We start from the raw sequence: 17,218 nt of genomic DNA, 5'->3' as shown, positions 1-17,218 counted from the left end.
AGTAAAAAACAATACAAAAGTAAAGAGATGGAAAGAAGACGCGATTCCCCCATCTTGTTGTGTGACTGTTCATTTCTGTCATTACCAGCTTCTTTATAAAGTAACCCACCGCTTTAAGACATGCAACAAGAATACCAAACGGCAGGAGCTACTCATTCTATCGGGTGCAAACTCTTTGAGTCAAGGTTCCCAAAAAATAAACCCCTCCCTCCACAACTTTATGGCATGCAACATTTGAGTCTAGATTTCCGGATCACCCCTTCTATTGGTCACAACCTTCCCTTTCTCCCGTGGTCAAAAGAGCAGAATCCATGATATTGCCAGAACATATTTTGATCCACCGCTTTACGACATGCAACATAAAGATTTGAAAATGAATACCCTCCCCACCCATTGGTCCAAATCCATGTAATACCCGATTTACTTTTGGTGACTTTACTTCCACCGCTTTACGATGTGCAACAAAATTTAACTCTATCCTGGTTCAACAGCATAGTATCTTCTTGTACGACTTTTGTTAATTCGCAACCTCAAACAGGGGTATACAGATGATAATTGAGGAATTTTTGCTTTCTATAGGCGGACTTCTACCCGTAGAACTTGTACGCATTATTTTTCAAAAAGTTACAGACTTTCTCGCATTTTTACACACGCTATTAACACATCGCGACATTTTTATAGCGAGAAATCTTATTCTGCCTGCGACTATATGCCCAGATAGGTGATTATAATTGGAGTTCCTCACAGTTATCTCATAAGCAAACCTCAAATTCGACCAACAGACATTGACCACTCGAAGCGAGAAAATCCCCTTTATCTGATTAGCCTATGACCTTTCACTAGCGTCTGAGTACATAACATGACAGCAGATGTCAAATTGTTAAACTTTCCACCTTGACCCTAGGAAGTCCACAATGAAGATTTCCTACAACTTAAAACCGCAATAATTAATTATTTCATTAATTCTTCTACAAAGTACATCAAATAAATTTACACTTCGCCTCCGAATGTCGTATCTATAAGATCTTCCGACAATCGTCGCAGGTAAGAAAGGATATCAAAATAAAAACAAATCACGACGAATTTTCAAATTCACCCACTCATTAAACTTTGGCCAACAGAAAATATGCCAACTTTCTTTAAAGGAAACTCCGAAAATTCAGATGAAATATTACATTGGCAAAATATTAGAGAAATTAATCTTAGCCAATGATAGCTTTGCCAGCTTTTGACCTTTTGGATCTACGGCCATATTGATGCCATAATGAGGTGACTAACACTCGTATTTTCAAGCAAATAAGGCTAAGAAGAAAATAATAGAACCTTGATAACGAAACCCCTTCTCAACCCCGGAGATGCTGAGTTAACACACGGACTTCAGCGCCGCTAGACATAGGCATGGAAGGCGGGACTTGCCGACCAGTGTATAGCCTCAACTCGGTATTAACAATTCTACACCTCTTCCACTTCTTCCACCTCCTCCACCTCTACAATCTGAACATTCACACCGTCCACATTGAAACTCAACATACTGGTATCGATATCATCATCTTTCGATAAACCACGCGCATCGGGAATTTCCCCCCACTTCAAGACTATCGTGGTTTACACGGGGGAAAACTCTACTTTGTGGAGATCATCCGTGCTTCAAAACTATGCTGAGGGGCCGATGGGTCGATGATCTGCGGACGGGATAGCTTTTCTAGTCCCTCGAGAAGTGCTTCATTTTGTTCGAAATCATTCCAAGCAAGCTTAATTCTATCGTCAGTGACCAATCAAACAATCAAAGTAAACCGAAAGAAAATTCTTCTTGGTTAGTACTCCGTACTAACAACTAACAAACACACACGCACGAACCTCTCCTCAATTTCTTGATGGTAGGCAATACATTTGGAATTCCGGGATCGTGGAACGGAAATGTAACAGGGATTTTCCGGTCCAGTGATGAAATGGCAGTTCCAAGAATAGGATGGAAAAGAAATGTCTTAAAGTCCGGATGTCCATAAATCTTTCTCTGTGCATCGCGTGTCCCCTGGCGCTTTGCTTTAATGTTGGGGTGCATATGAAGATCTTCCATTCAATATCGATAATACTATGTAAGATACCAGATAGTCGGAATTTGATTCGGAATGGCGGAAAGTAATGCATGGCAGCTCTATGTAGCTGTGTGTGTGTGTTACCCTTCGGCATTTATCGGGGTGTCATTAAGAACTTATGTCAGGTACTTCATGCAGAGAGTTATGGGGTGGGATGATTGGTTGATGATACTCAGTTTGGTGTGTAAATATACAGTTGTTTCAATTGAAAAGAAAAGTTGATAGCTAATTGAATATGGAACAATAGGCCGTTTATACCATGTACACGAGTTTCGTTTCAGTAGGACTATATTATGGAACCGGACGACATCAAGAAGATCTGGATGAAAGTGATTTCCTATGGGCGATTCGAGTAGGTTCCTCCCCCGTGTGGAATATGAACCATCATTCAATTGGGAATTTGACTAACTTATTAAAAGTACTGGTACTTCAGTGAATGGGCCTATGTCGTGACGATGACTATAATAAAAACTGCCATCGCCCTTTTCTACCTCCGAATTATGGTTATCCCCTGGCATCGAGTCGCTGTAAAAGTCATTATGTGGATTGTGATAGTCTTCGGATTTGCATATTTCTGGTGCGTGGTTATACAATGCTGGCCTATACCTTTCATCTGGGAGCGATATGCTACGACTCCTGGTAGAAGTACTGGAAATTGTTTGCCTAGAGGAATTGTTTTGGGTGGAACGTATCTGCATAGTATTATAAGTGCGGGAAGTGATTGGGCATTGGCCTTACTGCCAATTGTTATGTTGTGGAATGTGCAGATGCCGACTGGTATAAGACTTATTGTTGGGGGAATTGTGGGGTGTGGTGCTATGTGCGTTCATCCTTCTTTATCTTGCCTTCTCTCCTTCCTATCATCATACCTCGCGAACAGACAGCTAATACCACATGCCACACAGTGCTAGCACAGCGACCATCATTCGTATTCCCACTGTTTCAAGTATATTGAATGCTGATGATTTCCTCTTCAAAAGCATCCCCTTAGCCGTCTGGTCGACCGTTGAACCTGGAATGGCCATATTCGCCGCATCTCTGGCTACTCTCCGGCCACTACTTCGGAGAATCTTCCCCAATCATTTTCGGAACGCAGGAATCCCATCACTACCATCATTACGAATCCCCACAAGTCCTGCAAGAAAAAAACAACCGTCAGATGATGTCGAGATGGGAATTAACACGACATGCTACAGCGAGCCAAGACCTGAACAGACTGCAGGAGAAAGCTTGGAGACAATACAAATTCATTTGGATGACCGGATTGAGGTTGATAGAAGTACAAGTAAATCAATGACATTTCACGAGGAGTCTTCAGGTCTTAATTTGAGATCAAAGGGGAGTGATGACGAAATGATGGAATTGTCGCATACCTCTCGGGGAGCATCTCTACGTCTCGCACCATTAGTTTTCTCTCCAACATGTCTCACGCACACAATTCCTTCGCCATCAACGCTTTCGCCTTCACATGTCGCGTCGTGTATGAGGGACAGTCAGTACAATAGGGATTCCAAGGTAGTCATACCGTCTTCACCTATATAAAGCTGTTTCAAAATCTTTACGCAATTGAAAAAGATCAAAGCTGGGTGTGAGTAGATTCTTGCACTCAATTATACATCAACCAATCCGATCTAGGATAGACATCTAGGCATCGGACATGGGATGTAACATCAGACGAGTCCCAAATCAATCGAAAGACACTCCGATGAGGTGCCAAACGCTGTCTTGTGACACATTTAATCCCTAGAGATACAACAAAGATAATATCAAAATGAGAATCGGAGGTGGGGATACAAGAGTAGCAAACAAAATCAGGATTCCGTCTTCCACGCAACGTAGATGGGGATTTATTGGAGGCCCTTTCTGCAGCACGCCCATTGTTTCTCGCAGACTACACAGTCCCATTTTGACTTACCTTTCGCCAATTTTTTGGAAAAGCGCGTCGATTATTTTGCGGCAATCTGGTTTAAACGATAATAAAATAGATTTGACAAATCAATCCTGCACTGCAGCATGGACATGGGTTTTGCGGATTAGGTGGAAGACTGTGTAAACGAAATAGGTTCAAGAGAGGAAGAGCATGGTCGGTGAGGCTTAATGGTGTAACTAAAAGCGATCGGACCCAAGAAAGAGCACAAACAAGGTATGATGTTGGGAATTTGTCACAATTGCGTCGCATGAGGTTCAGCCCTCGGGAATGGGGTTGAAACGGTAAGAGTCTAGGCCTCAACTTATTTGATGGTTTATGATTACATTTTATCAAGATATAAAATGTATTAATATGAGAACAATGAACCAGATTGCTTCCGAGGGAACAGTTGTAACATGTTGTGATGCAAGATCGTTGGCCGTGCTACTAACCCCGCATACACCAACTGTGCCGGGTATGACTGCCTAGTACACGATGAATGTCTCAGTGAAAATCAAACTGGATGGCAACCACTTAAATAGTCCAATGAACGAGCGTTTTTATCATTTTATCATCATCGCGGCCCCATTCCCTTGTCAAGTTACTTATTTGATCTCGTTTCAGGAGTATGCACGCTCACTTGGAGGCGTTTACAAGAAGAAATCCTTCAAGCCATCACTCATCCCATCTGTTTCACCCTTCTTCCCTTTTTCTAGTATAGCAAGTGCCTCTTTGATTGGAACCCTCACAGTCTTGACATCATCGATAGGCAAATCGAGTAGTTCATCTCGAGTTCGGTCCCACAAGTTTCCATCCCATTTTCTACGGACAAGCAACAACCCCGTCTTAGTCACTTCATCACCATCTATACAAATGAAAAACGTCTTATCAAGACCCTCAACGAACCGCTTTTCACGACAAAACCAAGGAAATCGTTTCACAGCCTCATCATAACTCCATTTGATCTGCTCCAAGCCATGACCTGGCCGCTTGATCACTTGAGGCGCATAAACCAATCTCTCCTCTCCAGGACTCCGCTTTGCGGCTTCAGAATCAATTGATTCAGCACAAAAGCCAAGCTCTTTTCCATGTGTGTTGTACTGGAAGGCAATAAAGACTGCCTGCTCGCGCACACTTTCCGATGGCCAATCAGCATCACCATTAGCCAAGATTAGGAAACGTGTCTGAAGACCATCGTTGCAGGAATACGGAATGCGGATGTGCGGAGGGGTAGTAAATGTTCCTTTCCCGATGCCGCGCGATTCTTTGTTTCCTGTCGTTTCTAAGTGGCTTCCGTCCCACGATGGTAATTTAACCATCAGCATGCCGTTTTCATCAGGGTTTGCCGTGTCGATGACCAGAACGTGAGTTTTGTGCAGCCATCTGTTCTTCGAACAGCGCTGCGGATGGAGGATAGCGGCCTGTTGGATGAGATCCCGAGTAGATGTTGGGCTAGAGGTGGAGAATGGAGGTGTGAGTTTGGCTTGAACGCGGCAGGCCAAGTCCTCTGGCGACTTGTGTTTGAACCCTGGCTCTAGCTTGGCAACAACATCTTCTTCAGACAAACTTGAGTGGATATAAATGGGAATGTAGTAGCCTAGAGGAATATTTTTGATTGGTGCTGGTGGACCGTCATTATTATCAACATCATCGTCGTTCTCATTTTTGTCGAATTTATCGTCTTCGTCGTTTCCTTCGTCGGAACGAAGCCCAGTGAAATCTTTCAATTCGTCCCAACCCATATTCGCAATTTGTAGGTTTGCGATATTTAAGCCGGAATCGGCAGCTTTGGTACGAAAGGAATCAACATTACAATTAGAGTCGTCGGCATCCATCTTGTCCAGTGTGACTAGTATGACTCCTTTGCTTCTCCATTCTTTTTCGACAACGGCGATAAAGTAAAAAGGCTCAAAGATGTTTTGCGCTACCAAATCGATGTGATAATCAAATACAGCACGCAAAGGCTGGCCGACGAATCGCGATTGCGGAGCGAGACGAACGGAAGTACCCCGATCACTCTCACGTTCGACGCACCTACTTTCGCACTCGCGTTGACAGTCTTCAAATTCTGCATCGGTCAAATCGACGAGAGTATACAGGGCTGTTGGAGGTAAATTAAGTGTGTGCTCACGATAACGTGCCATTGACGGCGCCGTTGATGGTAGCGAAAGATCTGGCTCATTAGACATGGTGATTTAAATTCTGATTGAATGGCGGCAACGGTGATTGTTTGAGGTTTGGAGTAGTATTTACTACAAGAAATTGTTAAATAAACAGGTAGAATTGGCTTGATAGCTTGGAAAAAGGTAAGGAGGCAATGGTGTAAGGTGAAAACTGCTTGAAGTTTTGTTTATCTTCGATGTACTGCAACTACTTTCATAGCAAATGTGTCAGAGTATGTAGTCGTCCTACCCACACAGGTAAACATTCCAATTACATAAGCGATCGCTTCACTTGTGCCACCACTGACGTCAATTGAACCAGTCAGCGTAATATTTCGAATCCTTTGCGGCACGACAGGCATGTTTTACGCCCCAACGTCAAGGGCTCTTCAATTGAGCCCCCGAATAATAAGACGATAGCGATTGGCGGTAGCATGTCTCTAAAACACACTTCGGCAAATTGATATGATGTGAGTTATCAAAGTGTAATATAATGTCGTCATTTACTACTTGTTTCAATTCTCCGCAAAGTATTAGGACTCATACCGTCAGCAGTCACTTACGTGATGACCCCCAGTATTTTTTGATCGTCGTGAAATATAATATGCCTTTCAGCTCCAGATATATGCAGCAAAAAGTGCTGATGGCAATCCTTTGGGCTCTGCAAGTGAATGCGATCTCGATTACTTGCGTGCCATTTATAGAAGCATAAGATGACTGTTTAACAGCAAGAGTAAAGATCTTCGATATTTACAGCATGAGAACATGGCTGAAGCACCCCAGATTTTATGCACTACAGCGTACCTGGAATATTCCGAGCCAATATATTATGTCTACTAAAAAAAGTGTACCACAGCCTTGCAAATCCTGAGAAGCGGGGGCTAAAGATGATGGTAGTCATGAGGTCATAATTCATGGGGAAAATTGAGTCTGTACGAAGGTTGCACGATCTTTCCAGTTCTTGTTCTGTAAGATTTGTCGGTTTTAGTCTGTACCGAATCTCTCGAACATTTGAGCCGATCCAAATTGGCGTGCCCCTGTTCTTAACTGTTCCACAAGCCGAGGAAGGAAGACTATTGTAAGAATGTAGCCTATGTTTTGTCAAATGGGTTATGCTTATGAGCCTCAGCTTCTTTTGGTATTCAAGGTGATAGTAACGCATGTATACCTCAACCATCACTTTTTGTGCCTGCATCCTTCGGATAGTCCAGGCACAGGGAAGTTCAACAGTAGCAGAGACGTTGACACCGACGCCCGTGGCAAGCATAGCTTAGATTGTTCCCTTTGCCGGCAATTAAACTTGTCAGCTTTGCAATAACACTTGATGCTACCCACCCGAAACCGTACTCGATCTGATCAACAACTTGCGAAAACCATTTCGTCAAACTCACCATGCTCCATTTTAGCTAAAACCTCGCACTCGTGTGTATCATGTCAAGAACCCGGTGATCATTCGTTTAATTCGCATCACTTGAGATATCTTGACGCTGCAACCTTCGGTCTAAGTGCGAAGGATTGAATCATCTTACGACAGCAAGGCACAGAGAGATGACGGATGTTGTGGAGGCGATGAACATAGCGACGATTGCCCAAGTATTAATATAGAATTTTGGTCTAAGCACGACTCAGATATTGGCACAGCAAATCTATAAAGATGTGCTGTCGTCGCTTGTGTCAAGTCCAGTCCGAAAACATTATCCTACAGCTTCACCCAACAAACACCCAGATACAACAAACACAATACCTTAGTATCCGCACTTCTCTTTCTTCGGAAACTATCCATCATCATGAAGAATGTTAGCCTAATTGCTTCATTCCTTGCCCTTGCCGCGGTAACATCTGCCATTGGCACCCCTGATACAAATCTCGAAGTTCGCGCGGACCCCGATGATCTTATGATCTTTGTGTGCAATGACGGCTTGGACGAGATATGCACTAACATGTGTTATGGTAACTATACTCTTTTCTCTTGTTATTTAACCCTTCCCTTTCCATGAATTCCCTAGTTGACACTGTTAATCACAGGAGCTTTCTGCGCCGGAATAGGCGAAAGTTTGCAATACGACAAACCTGACTCGTCCACAAAGCGTAACCGCCGTAAAGCTGCCGGTTGCATTGCTTCAGGTGGTAATCGCTGTTCAGTCAAAAAGGGCCACGCTTCTGGATTTCAATGCGATGAATATCCATTCGCGTCGTCAGTTCCTAGCAATGGTGCTACAACACGACTCAACCGTTGTGTGCCGGCCGCTCAGAATCGTAAGCAAGGCGGAATCATCAGCGCTTTTTACAAGAGCAGTTACTGCACGGGTAACAATGGTGGAAAGTGTACATTCACGGCCAAATTTTCTAATTCTGGGGATATTGGGTACTGTAACTCAGAAGAATGTGATGCTGATGACGATAACGAGGTCATTGGTCCCGGTGGTACAGCGAATAATGGCGACTCGGCTGAAGATGGAACGGACAATGATCCAGACGCAGGTCAGAAGATGAAGATGAAGATCAAGAGACGCAATGGCCTTGGCAAGAGACTTCCTGGTGCGCCTGTATATCGTACAAGCTCAGGTTTAGAGCTGGATATCCCCGGCGGTGCTGTGATAGGACAGCGAGCTTTTGTTGTCTTGCCACGTAATGCGACAATGTGGGATGAGCAAGCTCAATTTGGAAACCCTAAGCAAGTGAGAGAGTTCCATGGCGACGAAGATGAAGATGAGGATGAGGAGGATTATGACTACATGTTGGCGAATTTGGATATCAGAGAAGACACAATTGTCGAGGAGATTGTTTCGGCTGTCTGAGTTCAAGGAGATTTGTTTGTATGAAATTATTGTAGCCAGGGTTTGAGAGAAGTTTATAGAAGTGTAGCACCGATGAGGAATAATCAAGCTTTCTTTAATTATTTTCACTGGATGTAGTGATCGATTAAGCTTGATGAACCAGTGGAAACGGGCATGGTAAGCTGGGGTTTAACATGCGTACCATGGTAGTTCGCACACAAATATTCGTCAGAACACATCGAATGGGGAGTAAACTTTGCTCACAACATATTGGTGAAGTTTTCTCAAAGGAACCTTGAAAAATGGACTGTCGAATATATGACAGGAAGGGGTCTCAAGTGGTTCTGAATTCAGAGAGGTGAGACCATGTTTACTAGCGTCGGAGAGCCCTTCTTCAAATCCCGATCCGAAGAATCACCGACAATTGAACAACTTTAGACAGAATTAGCATAACAAAAGCATTGTGACTCCATTTCACTCCAGAAACCACCGTGTATCATAACGCACTTTCGAAGGATATCTTGCCTTAAATTGCCTCATGAATATATGGCCTTTGATATGCAATGGATGATTCGAGAGCTAGAACCAGTGTTTGCTAGTCCTTGATTCCGCGCACACATGATGGCACATACCAATGACAAGTCCCTCGAGTTGAAGGACCAAACATTGAGAGTTCAGCCTCATTTGATTGTTCCTGAGTAAAGGCACGGCTCTGAAATTGTTGTGACAAAAATAAATGCCAAATACATCTCGAAGCTGGAAAATGGAAAATGGAATGATTCTCTGCTGTTGGAACCGAGTGTCATCGATATCTATGTAGGACGACATCTTACCTTCAAGTGGCCATTATAAGAAATGACCAAAATCTCAAGTGATGTTTGATCCGGAGCAATTACCCTTGATAATCTGACAATGTGGAGTATAAATTTCTTTCCAGCGCTTGCTGTCATTGAAGTACTCTTCTCTCATTGTTGTCCAAGTCATTGTGGTAAAAAGGAATGACTGCGGTGAATCACTACATTAATTCACAATCGCGCATGCGCACTTCTATTCGCACAGAGGGAGGTCGTAGGTCTTATTTGAATCACCTCGCTCTGATATTGAAAATACTGAAAGGTGACATCGACTTACCTAAACCGTTCATAATTGTGGTTGGCGGCTTGCGTCGTTCCGTTACGGAATTTAACCATACAATACTTCCCATCAAAAGCCCACTTGTCGAACTGTCAGAGTTTCACATCAACTGCGGGGTAGAACTTTCCTTCAACAACATAATCACTCGTAAACTCTACGTTAGTGAACTTAGAGTGCTCTTGCCATCTCTGATCTACTACTCTTCTTCCGAGTGAATTCCATGTTCGAGATATTCCGACCTGTTTCAGACTTCAACTTGTCATATGAAACTTATGGAACTTGTGCAGCGACGTCGGAGAATAGAGTGAATTCGTATTGTTAACTCCATTAACATCTCTCCTATTAAGTCAGCTGCCAGGTACATCTGTGATCGGATAGAGGGGGATTGGTTGTGAACCAATGTGCAATTTTTACCAAGCATTTCATGCTCCAAGTATTAAGGAAGAGAAATCCCCAGTTACTATTCAACAACAAACAAGATAGGAATCGTAGGGAGGCCTTTCCCAGATTTCTTATCATTAATTATAATCCTCGAACATCTTAAACGCAAAATTACCATCAGCGCACCTTAGAGATCATTACCAGTACATCAACAAAGTCATTGGCCGTGTTGAAATCGTGTTTCCGCATCCGAAAGTTTCAGCGGAAATTCCTCGTCTCATATGACCCCCTCGAATAAAATCATTTGCCGGTTTCGCTCTTCTCTTGATCCCGAGATACAAAACTAACCTGCTTTACCTTCCAGGGGTGGATCAAGATCCTCAACAATCACTTTATCAAATTCTCGCAGATTTCACTATTTAGGTATCCGACTTCTTCCACCAATTCAATTTTTACAAATCTGTCTTTCTGCAATCGTCGATGCACGCCGGTACAAAGGACATACAGGCAAGAACTTCTCAATCCTTTTAATTTGGCCTTTCCGCTTTGCCGCATAAAGTTCGATCACACTAAGAGGCAAGTACGACACCTTTAAAATACTCACAAAGATGGCAGGCTCTCTTGATATTGAAAAGAGTGTCGCGGAGCTTCCTGCTCATGTTGATGTCCTTCCGCCCACAATCTATCATCCTCCAGGACGAATACGTCGTGGACCACCTGCCAACGCCTATTATCCCAACGTGACCTCTTCAGTCTGCGATTCTACAATCAAAGAATGTAACCTCGAACCAAGCAGATTGCAAATCATGACCGACCACGACACAAACTCCCGACCCTCCTGCTTCTCAAACTGGGCTCAAGAATGGGCTTTCGTCTTTACGGTTATGCTGGCTTCGTCCTCCACAACCATCATCCAGGGTGTCGTACTCATCATGACCAACACGATTGGCCAAGGACTAAAAGCCTCTGCTCCTCAAGTAACCTGGATTGCAGCTGCAGTTGGGTAATTCTCCCATCCATATCTATACAGTCCACTCTCACAAACGTGGATCAAGCAGTAGGATGCTAACAATCAATTAGACTTGGCAGTGGTTCATTTATGCTCTTCTTCGGTAAAGTAGCGGATGAAATGGGTCGTAAGATTCAATTACTTATCGGATTGCTATTTATGAGTGCCTTCGCTCTCGTCGCCGCCTGGAGTCCCGGTCCATACGAACTAATCGTCGTCTGTGGTCTTCTTGGAATGTGCACAGCAGTAATTGCTCCACCAGCTCTCGGTATCCTCTTCGCCGCTTATCCAGAAGGTCGTCGAAGAAACCTGGCATGTGGTGCTCTTGGAACTGGTAATCCCGTCGGCTTCATTTTAGGAAGTGTTTCATCCGGTCTCGCCGTAAAATATTATGGATGGAGAGCGAGTTTTGTCGTCATGGCTATCTTCTTTTTTCTTTTGGTTATACTTGCTTTTTGGACGGTGCCGGTGATTACAAGAGTGGGTAACAGATCAGATGCGATTCGAAGATTCGATTATGCTGGTTCTATATTCATTGTTTTGGCTGTCGCTTTGATATCAGCAGGACTGACGTAAGTGATTAATCACATCCAATCCTGCACTTATGCTAATGACTTCACAGAGAAGGACCTCAAAGTGGTTGGCTATCAGTACACGTCGTTCTTTTACTTATATTTGGTATATTCTTCATTCTCGGTTTTATTGCCTGGGAATACTTTTACGAAAATCCCCTTCTCGATCTCTCGGTTTGGCGCAACGGCAACTTTAGTCTTTGTGTAATCTGTATGGGATTCGGATACATGTCATTCATCACAAACGAATTCTGGATCGCATTATACATGCAAGATGTACAACATTACATGCCATTACAAATTGCTGCTCGTATGTTGCCTCAAGCAGTGGCAGGAGTATTTTGGAGCTTCTTGGGACAATGGCTTATTCAAAAGGTGCATGGAACCATTGTGATGGGCATTGGATCTTTAATGTATCTCGCGGGGGCAAGTTTACTGCTGTTCATCAAGGAAGATACATCATATTGGTTATTTCTATTTCCAGCGCTTGTCATTACAGTCATTGGTGCGGATTTTCAATTCATCGTCGCGAATGTAAGTTTTCTTTCCTACCTTTTCCTTTCCATTACTTTTTTTCTTCCTCTCTCCTGGTATCGACCCATCCATCTCTGACAAAAGCAGCTCTACGCAAATAAGCAAATGCCAACCCAAGCATCCCTCGGTGTCGGGATTATTCAAACAGCTTACAGACTCTCCATAACCATTGGTCTAGCCATTACATCCGCCGTCTTCAACACCGCCACTTCAAAAGAAGCAATTATCGAAGACCCAACTATCCCTTATCGACGTGTCTATATCTGCGCCATCATATTTGCCAGTATCGGACTCGCATGTATTCCGTTTATGCGAATCCAAACCCGCGCCAAAGATGACACATTTACACCTCCTCGCCCAACAACCTTGAGATCAGAAAACAACGACGGTATGATTGTCAACCATCCTTCATCTCAATCACACTATGACACGTTACTCCGACAACTCAATCTCCATCGCGAGAATCCCCTCAACACCGACGAACGAGTTTACCGCGGACATCGTGCCGAAATCAATAATGCTCAACGCTATGATCCTGCACTTCCAAGATCTATGACTATGAATGATATCGCTCAAGGTCTTCTTCGTCTCCCTCGATGGAGCTGGGAAAATAGACCAAGAGCAGGTTTTTGGAGAAACCGTAGAGGTAGTCAATGTCACTGGGAGAGTAGCAGTGGAGACATCTTTGAGATATGCAAGAAGTGTAAGGAAGAGAGAAAGATCAAGGATGAAGAGGGTGCGTGGCAGGAGATTGGTGAGGCGGGTAGGGATTGTGTTAAGGAGGGTGGAAGAGGCAAGGGTACGAGAGCTATGGAGTTGGAGATTAAGGATGAGAGGAGATTTACTGTCTAGGGAGTTGCTTGCGAGGGGTTGTTGATGATGGGGCGGGTGCATGATGCGGGGATACCCAGCTTGATTTTGCGCATGGAGTTTTGCGGTTTGGAGATGCATGCTTACTTGCTTTTTCGCTTGTTTGCTCCCCTGCTTGCTTTCGACAATTGCCTATTGCATCAACATCTTCGCTTACGGTTTACATGGAACAAAGGAACGATCGAGCGGGCGCAAATACGGGTTTGGGATAACACGGTACGATGAAAGAAACTGATGGAGAGACGAATCATAAAAAGACATTATACTAATTATAGATACGACGGTACGACACGATACAGTAGATAGCGGGAGAGATGTGTATTGCAAGTTCGGAGAGTAGATAGTTAGAGAAAAATTAGAGAAAATACAATGGGATGTTTTACACGCAACACTCGAGACAAGACCAAAACTAAAACCGAAACCAAAACCAAAACTATTCATTTCATTCTCAAATCCAGACTCCACGCCTTTCACTCCACCACCACGCCATTTCATTGCGTCTCTAATGATTACCTCCAGATGAATGGAAATATTCCACCACCTTTCTAACGCCCCAGACACAGAGATTTGATATGAATCTACTATCTACTATCACCCACCTACTACCTTCTACCTTTTACCTTTGACCTTCTCCATCAGCATCCAAATACATCCCCCTTCCCCACCCCCCTTTGCCCAAACCGCACCTCAACTGCACCTCAACCGATCAACTCTGATCCCCCCCTTCTCCTCAACTTCCCCTCGAGAGTTGAGACCTAAACTCACCAGTGCAGTACGCGACGTCAGCATAAGCATACCCAGCAATACATTGATCTCCTATCTCATCCTATCCCATGCTAGCTCTAGCTTCATATCTATTTATATAAACACATAAACACATAAACACATAAACACATAAACACACACACATAAATACACACACACCACACTATCCATCCATCCATCAATAACAATACATACATACATACCGAAAACGAACCAACGCACTCACTGCTGCGATACTATCCCTCCCCGCTTCCTTCCGCTCATGATCATACCCAGTATCCCAAAATACAAAGACATTTGATCGAGACTTACCCGTCTCAATAGGTTAATCCTGTTGTCTGTCCTAGGCCAGAGGTAGCTTTCTTTACACACAGACTCTTGAGCCCAAATCCAACACCACTCCTCGATCAGCATCGCAGATTTCAGAAGATAGCGAAAGGAATATTCCGCTTCCTCCCTCTTCCATCCTCCTCCTCTCCATCAAGTACCCCCCTATCCTCATCATTCCTTGGCTTTCAATGTTCCTTCGCACTCATATTGATACTCTTCACCAAACATCCTTCACATTGTCATCACAACATCACTAAAAACAATCAAATACGCTCTTCAAATATCTTGACTTCATTTCTTAATCTTATTCTTGTTCTTGATCTTGATCTCAAGCACTTCACTTTACTTTATCCGACCGCTCGCATGCATTCTTCTCCAGTGTCCCTTGACAGTGCCCACCAGATATCTTTATCCATCGATACCAATCTCCATAACTCAAGTCGTAGCCTCATGAATCATATGCTCCAGCAATCCATAAATCTCCTTTCTTTCCTTTACATCATGGAAATTTCATGGGGAATCTAGCATCGATTATCCTCGAAACTTCATCCTTCGCAAAATAAATTAAATAAGGAAAAACGCAAAATCTTGAGTGATATGACTTTTGTGAATCCATCCGTGCCGATAGAAAGTTGGAAAAGCAAGGGCCAAACTCTAAACTCAGATATGGAAGCAACGCAGCATAAGACTCCAAAAGAGGAATAGGTATTTTACTTTTCAAAAGGAAATAGAAAATGAAAGGCGACAATTTTTTCCGAAGTCGCAAAAAGTCGGTACAATTATACAAAGAGGTTATCTGTTCCCGTAATCCTTGAACGAAATTACTAGTCTTCGAAAAAATCCTTAAGGTTTTGTCGTTTCGTCATAATTCCTAACCGTGAATGTGTAGAATAGTCGACCTCGAGGTAATCATGTGCCGTGCATCAAGCACTTAAATTTATTCTTGGCCGAAAGCCTTCTTTCTCAAAGGGCAGTCAAGCTTCTCGTGACCCTCTTGCTTGCACTCGTAGCATCGACGAGCCTCAGAAGTCTCTTGGCTGCAGTCACGGGACAAGTGACCAACCTGGAGGTTTTGTTAGTATACTGTTTGGATGAGAGGTGTGTGTAGAAGAAAACTTACTTCACCACAGTTGTAGCACTTTTGACCTTGGGTGCAGTCACGGGAAAGATGTCCGTAACCGCCACATGAGAAGCAGGTTTGGCTTCCTTGACGGGCACCACCACCGAATCCACCACCGTATCCACCTTGGTTACCTCCGTAACCTTGGTTTCCACCATAGCCACCAGCCTCTGGGCAGTTACGGGCGATGTGGCCGATCTTGGAGCACTGTAAACCAATCGAGTTAGACAGAGATCATATGGTGAGGGTGATACATCTTAATCTTACTTTGTAGCACTGTTGACCACCACCACCTCCATATCCGCCGCCGTATCCACCACCACGTCCAGCACCCTCAGTTGGTGGGTTGGAGCAGTCCTTGGAGATGTGTCCGGAAGTACCGCACTAAAGAGATTGTTAATAACTTTGATGAATCGATTTATTGGAAAAAGTCGAGACTTACTCTGTAGCAGACCTTCTCCTTTGGTCCCTCTGGGCAATCACGGCTCAAATGACCTGGGTCTGAAGATATGTTAATGTGATGTCAAGTTGTTGATTGCAGGATAATATCTTACTGTCGCAGTTGTAGCACTTTGGTGGTCCACGGCTTGGGCATTCACGGGCTTGGTGACCTTCAGTTCCGCCTATAATTTACAATCAGCTTGAATTCCAGAATGCAATTAAATGATATTCGTATGATATTGGTGTGATGTCCCGAAGATGCTAGAAGATGATTGATTTGAAGTAGAGTGTTGAATGTATTGTTTGTTGTGCAGAAGTGTTGATGCAGAGTTTTCGTTCGAGAGAATTGTGTTTTGATCCAATGTTCCAAACTTCAACCACCAGTTTCCCAGCAGATGATGAAATCCAAATAGTATCTTGAGCAATGGTTCCTCCTCCGCGGTGATCCTTTTGGTTCTCCTCATGACTTGATGGACTGCAAGGTCGAACTTGTTTGGAAAAATGGACGTTTCGATGTAAGGAATGAAGGGTAAAGGTAAAGAATCTGATCCCAACTCACAGGTAAAGCATCCACGGTTTGGGGCACCGCCTTGTTGAGCTCCGAAAGAATCCATTATGATTGGAGAGTGTGAGGTTTCTGTGATGAATTGAGTCCCTGGTTAGTATTTTCAATCCGTCAAGGTAAACAAGTGAAGCTTTGATGGGCTGATAGAGTAGAAAGTTTTGAAGGGATTTCAAGTTCGAAGTGGGTTGAAGTGGGGTTAAGGAGGAGGACAAAAAAACAATGCGACAGGCAAAAACAACTTACAGATTTGTTGGTAGAATTGATTGAGGTTGTCTTGAGAGAGATGATAGAGAAGTTGAATTAACAAAGTCTCTTGTTGAAATATCTTGTTAAGTTGAAGAGAATTTTCTTGTGACTGAGAAGTTTCTTGAAAGAGGATGAAATCTTTTGTATGTGAAGGGTTTGGGGAAAGTACCGAATTTGAATTATATCCAAGCTCTTTACTTAATTCTCTCTTAGCCTGGTTTATTTTTTTTCTCGGTTGTAAGGTTTTTCTTCTAATTGTGCGCAGATGTGGCGTTACTGATTACCTAGGGATGTATATTTTTAATGT

General features: G+C 43.4%; 6 protein-coding genes across 6 annotated transcripts; 3 read left to right on the top strand and 3 right to left on the bottom strand.

Annotated features, from left to right (window-relative positions):
• Positions 1 to 1,452: 1,452 nt before the first annotated feature.
• Bfra_001205 (uncharacterized protein) lies at positions 1,453 to 2,062 on the bottom strand (the record flags this gene model as incomplete). The annotated part of the gene is made up of 2 exons (XM_037331643.1): positions 1,453 to 1,587; positions 1,850 to 2,062. 2 exons carry the CDS (start codon positions 2,060 to 2,062, stop codon positions 1,453 to 1,455), a joined length of 348 nt encoding a protein of 115 aa, XP_037195797.1.
• Positions 2,063 to 2,129: 67 nt separating this feature from the next.
• Positions 2,130 to 3,638, top strand: Bfra_001204 (putative polytopic membrane protein; the record flags this gene model as incomplete). The annotated part of the gene is made up of 4 exons (XM_037331642.1): positions 2,130 to 2,276; positions 2,344 to 2,448; positions 2,516 to 2,916; positions 3,002 to 3,638. The coding sequence occupies 4 exons, from the start codon at positions 2,130 to 2,132 to the stop codon at positions 3,636 to 3,638; spliced, it is 1,290 nt and encodes a 429-aa protein (XP_037195796.1).
• Positions 3,639 to 4,655: 1,017 nt separating this feature from the next.
• Positions 4,656 to 6,194, bottom strand: Bfra_001203 (uncharacterized protein; the record flags this gene model as incomplete). The annotated part of the gene is made up of 1 exon (XM_037331641.1): positions 4,656 to 6,194. One exon carries the CDS (start codon positions 6,192 to 6,194, stop codon positions 4,656 to 4,658), a length of 1,539 nt encoding a protein of 512 aa, XP_037195795.1.
• Positions 6,195 to 7,954: 1,760 nt separating this feature from the next.
• Bfra_001202 (uncharacterized protein) lies at positions 7,955 to 8,965 on the top strand (the record flags this gene model as incomplete). Its single annotated transcript, XM_037331640.1, has 2 exons — positions 7,955 to 8,117; positions 8,193 to 8,965. The coding sequence occupies 2 exons, from the start codon at positions 7,955 to 7,957 to the stop codon at positions 8,963 to 8,965; spliced, it is 936 nt and encodes a 311-aa protein (XP_037195794.1).
• A 2,102-nt stretch (positions 8,966 to 11,067) lies between these two features.
• Positions 11,068 to 13,426, top strand: Bfra_001201 (putative major facilitator superfamily protein; the record flags this gene model as incomplete). The annotated part of the gene is made up of 4 exons (XM_037331639.1): positions 11,068 to 11,462; positions 11,540 to 12,040; positions 12,091 to 12,574; positions 12,659 to 13,426. 4 exons carry the CDS (start codon positions 11,068 to 11,070, stop codon positions 13,424 to 13,426), a joined length of 2,148 nt encoding a protein of 715 aa, XP_037195793.1.
• Positions 13,427 to 14,807: 1,381 nt separating this feature from the next.
• Bfra_001200 (putative zinc knuckle domain protein) lies at positions 14,808 to 17,010 on the bottom strand. The gene is made up of 7 exons (XM_037331638.1): positions 16,909 to 17,010; positions 16,660 to 16,737; positions 16,214 to 16,282; positions 16,102 to 16,160; positions 15,927 to 16,043; positions 15,660 to 15,866; positions 14,808 to 15,602 (listed from the first exon to the last, which is right to left on the bottom strand). The coding sequence occupies exons 2-7, from the start codon at positions 16,712 to 16,714 to the stop codon at positions 15,477 to 15,479; spliced, it is 633 nt and encodes a 210-aa protein (XP_037195792.1). The 5' UTR covers positions 16,715 to 16,737; positions 16,909 to 17,010; the 3' UTR covers positions 14,808 to 15,476.
• Positions 17,011 to 17,218: the final 208 nt, after the last annotated feature.

Source organism: Botrytis fragariae (assembly GCF_013461495.1).
Source record: "Botrytis fragariae strain BVB16 chromosome Unknown tig00000006, whole genome shotgun sequence".
NCBI classification, from domain to species: Eukaryota; Fungi; Ascomycota; class Leotiomycetes; order Helotiales; family Sclerotiniaceae; genus Botrytis; species Botrytis fragariae.
This window is presented reverse-complemented; position numbering and strand designations above follow the sequence as displayed.